Here is a 5,867-nt window from a genome sequence, read left to right as displayed (position 1 = left end):
AAAGATACATTTTTTTCCTATTTTAAGTACATTTTCTAGCACAACACATAATTAATATATCTAGTAGTATAATTAATGCATTTTACAATACATTTAATAAATATTGAATGTATCTAAAATGAAATATACTTCAACAAGAGATAAAGGGTACAAAACCAAACAAGAGTATGTCAAACCTTTGAGAATTTTGACCACATTTTTCTTTCCCTCTGTCTAATGAAGAGAATATGAATGTATGCAAAAACAAAAAAACACAGTACACGAGATATAAACTACTGTAATAATCTCCGCAAGTCAAATTAAATACACAACTTCACTCATGAATCAATCCCTTTAGTCAATACCAGCACCAAGCACAAATCCTTAATTTGAATTGCAGAATAATTAAACAACCTTGCCTAATCAGAGCTAATTTTAACTTTATCATCTCTTAGCGGTGTACCATCGAATAAATTGGAACTCACCGGAGGCAGCTGGCAGTAGGATTGAAGGGATGAGAGATGATAAAGAGGGAAGTTGATTGGAGTAATACGGGGTGTTCATGGCTAGGCGTCGGAGTTGTGTCAGCATCGGCAATCGGCAATGTTATCCGGTGGTTTGCCGGTGTTTCTGGTCATCGTTAGCGGCGACGGTAAGTGATGAGTGATAGGGGAAGATGAGAGGTAGTTACGGATTGAGGGGTTACCGTGAAAATGAAGGGTGAAGGCTACCAGGGTGGGTGTCGGAGGAATCTGGTGGTCGTACCACCATCGGAGGCAAGGTCGATGTTGTGATGGTGGCTGGAGTTACGGGGGAGAGGGACGTCAGGAAGTTTTGGTTTTGGATTATTTGTGCTTGTCTGAGGTATAGTGTGGGTCGTCAGATCTCTTTTAATCTAATGGTAGATATGCGTTCTCACCGAGTGATCGTTCTCACCGGATCCTATATATATATATATATAGAGAGAGAGAGAAATAGGATCCTGTGCGAACCTAAAGTTCGGTGCGAACTTACGAACTAACACACAAGCCCCTCAGATAAAAGAATAAATGGCCAAGATTAGACGCTCGTTTAACTCTTACAAACCCCAACCCCAACCCTCACTCTCACCTTCCCGGTCTTTTCCACCTCCTCACATCCACCTCTTCCTCCCACCGCTGTCCTCTGACCACTGTCATCCAGCGACCACGATCAGCTGCCGACGGCGCGCTCTTTGTCGCACTCTTTCGCACAAACCACAACTGTTATTGAGTTCTGCTCAAATTCATCGCACCAATCCTCCAATTTCGATCAAATTTCATGTAAGTTCTTTAATTTCGTAATTATTCTCATATTTTTATTAATTATTTCCGTTGTTTTAAAGTTTCCCCCAAATTTGAAGTCTAACCCTAATTAATCTGGGTATGATAAGCTTCATTAATGGTGATTAAATGGATGAATTTTTATTTTAATTTGGAATTGAAACAGGGGTGTACAAGTATGTGTAGGAGCTATGGAATAAGAAACAATCAGATGTTATGAGGTTCATTTTAAAGACGCGTTGCTGGGAATATCATCAATCACCTTCAACTGTTAGGATTATCCGTCCATCCCGACCCGATAAGGCTCGTTGTCTTGGGTACAAGGCTAAGCAGGTATCATATTGTTTCAATCATTTTTTTGTTTTTGATTATTTTTGATGTTTTTTTGTGAGATTTGAAATGTTCGATTTTTTGGGGGAAATGTAATAAATTGGTGAGAGCTTGTGTCTGTGATTGATCTAGTTTCGCTGATTCATTTGCGAGGCGGTCTTTCAATAATGGTAATGTGAGACAGTCTTATACTCACAAAACCATATATTTACTTATAAGCAAGCAGCAAATTTCAAATGAAATCCATATCATATAGGATCATCCATTCACAGCTCGATATGAACGTAACATCAACCGCAAGACTGCAACTCCCATTCAAATGGATCAGATAAAAAAATGAAAAACAACATAGATATATTTACAGAATCAATAGAAATACAAGGATAAGGTCATAGGAAAGACACAAGTTACACAATTATAAGCTGTTCCAATTTTGTTGTAAAATCTGGTCACTGATTTCCTAAAACCTCTAAATGCTTTTGCCCAATGCTAAATGACCCTCCCCTAACTTAAACTTACAGCCTGACCTTCGAGGCTGTAAGTTAGTTTGATTGACATGGTATATTAGTTTGATTGACATGCGAGGCGGTCTTTCAATAATGGTAATGTGAGATGTGTATCTAGCAAGGTAAATGTGTGTATCTAGCTAACTAGAGGTATGTATCTACTAACTTAGAGAAGTGTATCTAGCAAAGCATAGATATGTATCTAGTAAGGAAAATAGTGTATCTAGCAAGGTAAAGATGTGTATCTAGCTAGCAAGAGGTATGTATCTACCAACTTAGAGAAGTGTATCTAGATAGCTAAATAAATGTATCTAGAAACTTAAAGAAAAGTGTATCTAGCTACCTTTTTCCACTCTAACTTAAAGAAAAGTATTAACATGTGTATCTGGAAGTATTATATTGTGTATATGAGTAGTTCGTACTTGAATTTGTGGCTTCTTCGGCTAACTTTTTCCACTCTAATGCTTTCATTTTCAATTTCCTCCCTTTGTCTTCCTCCAACACCTCTCTAATATGACTCTCAACTTGATCCTATCAGAAGTTTTTGTCGGAGGACTTTTTATCTGATCAGTAGTTTAGTATAGCGTCAAGAATTCGTGGTGGATGCAAAATATATGACCCTAGATACACATATCAATACTCCCAGATACATATACCAATACTCTAGATACACAATCCGTTCCATACTTTAATGAATGGTCAGTCACCTCTGTCCTCTAGTTATTAGTTAATAATTCAGATGGAGTCAGTCTTTGACGCCTCTGCACATCCGTGGCTTGCTAGATACACGTATATGGCATGATAGATACGCTCCTTTAACTTGCTAGATATAGTCATTTATTTACCTTGCTAGATACACTCCTTTGGCAAGCTAGATACATGTTTTTACCTTGCTAGATACATACCTTTACATTGTTAGATACACATATATGGCAAGCTAGATACACTCATTTAACAAGGTAGATACACTCTTTTACCTTGCTAGATACATATCTTTACCTTGCTAGATACACATCTATGTCATGCTTGATACACTCCTTTAACTAGCTAGATACAATCATTTACCTTGTTAGATACACATATCTGAAAAGCTAGATACACATCTATGCCATGCTAGATACATAGTTCAATACTTTTCTATTTTGTGTATTGCCTTAATATTTTGTGTATTGCTTTCTTATTCAGCCAGCCTACCATGGCGAAGTACAATTAGTTTTGAATCGTGCTCCTTGTTGGTAGATTTGGATGAGCATAGTTCACATACTTTTCTAATGTCTATTATTGTATCGGCTTTTTTCATAGGTCTCTCACTAAAGACTCAAGAGCTCACAGCAATCTATCTAGTCTCAAGACTCACATGTACCTTTTCATTCTATTGGGATATCAATCGTGTACTCGATTTCATTATACTTGGCGCTACACTTTGGATGATTTATATGATGCGAGTTAAATTGAAATCAAGTTACCTGAAAGACCTAGACAACATGCCCTTGTATTATGTGGTAATGTTTTCCGTCCATCTTGTTGATACTCTCTTTGCTTACTACGTTCTGTTTCCAATAAGGAGTTTTATACAATATGCTTCTGTTGTGTGATTGCTAAAATCTTTGCTTCTCTTTTAAATGCTGCTGAATTATTAGAAAGGGTGAAGTAGTAAAACATTTTTGAAATGTTATTTATCTTACTCTAAATCATTTTGCTTGTCAGGCCCCTTCTGCATTTGTCAAATATGCATCGTAAACGTAAAGTAATCGTCAAATTGTTGGCAAACTTTCCAAAATCAAAATATCATCTTATTTTACATTTGATAAGATTACTTTTTTACTGGGAGTTCTTCTTGTACCGAAGAAGACAACTAAAAAAAACAACTTACACATGTTCATGACTCAACATGGAGGCATTAGCTTGACACCATCTAATTAATTATGTTTAAATGTGTCTTATGTTATTTTGTCTACAGTTACTGCCATGCGCTTTTGCTGCAGCTCTAGCCCATCCTAGAGGCAGATATAGTATTTTTATACGGTTTTTGTGGCTATTCAGCATGTCTGTTGAGGCCATCTCAGTGCTCCCTCAACTCCGTCTGATTCAGAATGCTAAGGTAATTTAGACAAATTTTGTAGATCATTTTTCACTGAAGAATAGACAATTACTTTTACTGTGGTGGATTTTGTCAAATTATTTCTGCAGTTCACTTTTTTTGGTAGCTTATACTTTTTGAAATGATTCAATTTAACTAGATTTTATTCTCATACCAATTATATACTCCGTAGTTGGTTTATAATTTTATCATTACGAGTTGTTTTTTACTAGTGATATGCTGTGTGTTGTTGTATGAGTTTTACGCTTGGTCTAGCACTGTGCAAAGTATTAAATATCTTTGGCCAGACCATGATATTGTCTGTTCAGGCTAAAGTTGCCTTAAAATGCTGTCAGGGTGATTTTCAAAACCCGTAAAAAGGGCTATGCTCCGATATGGCGGCCCTTAATATGATACGATTCAGAGAAATAAATAAATAAACTTAAGATTGTTGGATAGCAAGATTTTGATTAAATGATTATGGACACTGACCTGGACCTTAACGAATAGGTCCCATTTCATGTTTTCTTTGACCAAATGTGGAACGTCTCCATTGATCGAAACAAACTCAGCAACATTATCTGGCGAACTTGTTTCGTATCCAGTCAATAGATAAATTAGTACACATGAATTGGTCTCACTAGAAACATGTATGAGATTAACACTTTAAAAAAATTGTGACAGGAATGACTCATTTCAAGTTTTCAACCATCTCGTTCAAGGTTTCGACTTTTGGTGCCTGTAAAGTTTAAACTTGTCATATATCAGTGTTATGATCCTGGTTTGCTGACTGCAACTTGTGATGCAATGCAGTACCTCAATGATCTTGATGATCTTCGAGCTAAGCTCGCTGTCACTCGAGCTACAGCAGATGCAAGTGCTGCATCAGCTCAATCAGCACAGTTTCAGTTTCTGGCTTTGTTGAGGGACCTGGAAGATAAAGATAAATTAATAATGGAACACGAACATCGTGTCGTGATGCTGGCAGAACAGTTAGATAAATTATTTAAGCTTGTAAAATTTGAGGAATCTGCTTTACTGTTATATTGCGTTTCAGGTCTTCCATTGCTTTGGTCAGTATTTTTGCTTGCACTTTGAAGCATTCCAGCTTGGCATGGCTCCCGTTTATATGGCATTTCTTTGGTTCATGGGTGATGAGAGTGAAGCTCGAAAGTATAATCACAGCTTAGAGGTGGGTGGATATGGGAGAAAATTAACATGGGATGGACCTCCAAGAAGCATTCGAGACAGTTACCGAAAAGTGAGACAGCCACGATGGTCTTATTATCCAACGCAAGTTGGTGCTTTTCTTCTCCGGAGAAGACATGAAGGAGCTTAAGCTCCGCGTTACCGGCAGAATATCCAAGGGGGGCCACAACTTTGATTCCGGGAGTAGTTTCTGAAATGGTTTATAATACTCTAGTACTCTAGGTACACAAATTAGTAGCCCAGATACACATGCTATTATTAGCGGATACACAAGTCGATTTGTGTATCCAGTAGCAATACCATGTGTATTTGGTAGTAATTACATATGTATCTGAGGTAGTAATATGGGTATCTTGGTAGTTGGTTCGCCGCTTTCATAATCACGAAAGTTAAGTTTTCATGTATTGTTTGCCCTACAAACAAAGAACTTGCCTTAAGGAATTGGAATCAAGTTTAACGTAC

At 37.2% G+C, this 5,867-nt stretch overlaps 1 protein-coding gene across 2 annotated transcripts; it reads left to right on the top strand.

The window, feature by feature from the left end:
• Positions 1-580: 580 nt before the first annotated feature.
• Positions 581-5,867, top strand: LOC141639036 (uncharacterized). Of its 2 annotated transcripts, none has more exons than XM_074448221.1 (5): positions 581-1,280; positions 1,458-1,613; positions 3,419-3,618; positions 4,077-4,217; positions 5,010-5,867. In XM_074448221.1, the coding sequence occupies exons 3-5, from the start codon at positions 3,544-3,546 to the stop codon at positions 5,292-5,294; spliced, it is 501 nt and encodes a 166-aa protein (XP_074304322.1). In that variant the 5' UTR covers positions 581-1,280; positions 1,458-1,613; positions 3,419-3,543; the 3' UTR covers positions 5,295-5,867. The 2 variants fall into 2 exon arrangements, with proteins under 2 accessions (XP_074304322.1, XP_074304321.1); XM_074448220.1 differs by having other exon boundaries at positions 1,447-1,613.

This window comes from Silene latifolia, unplaced genomic scaffold (assembly GCF_048544455.1).
Source record: "Silene latifolia isolate original U9 population unplaced genomic scaffold, ASM4854445v1 scaffold_259, whole genome shotgun sequence".
NCBI lineage: Eukaryota > Viridiplantae > Streptophyta > Magnoliopsida > Caryophyllales > Caryophyllaceae > Silene > Silene latifolia.
The sequence above is the reverse complement of the archived record's forward strand: the minus strand, read 5'-3'. Positions and strand labels throughout refer to the sequence as shown.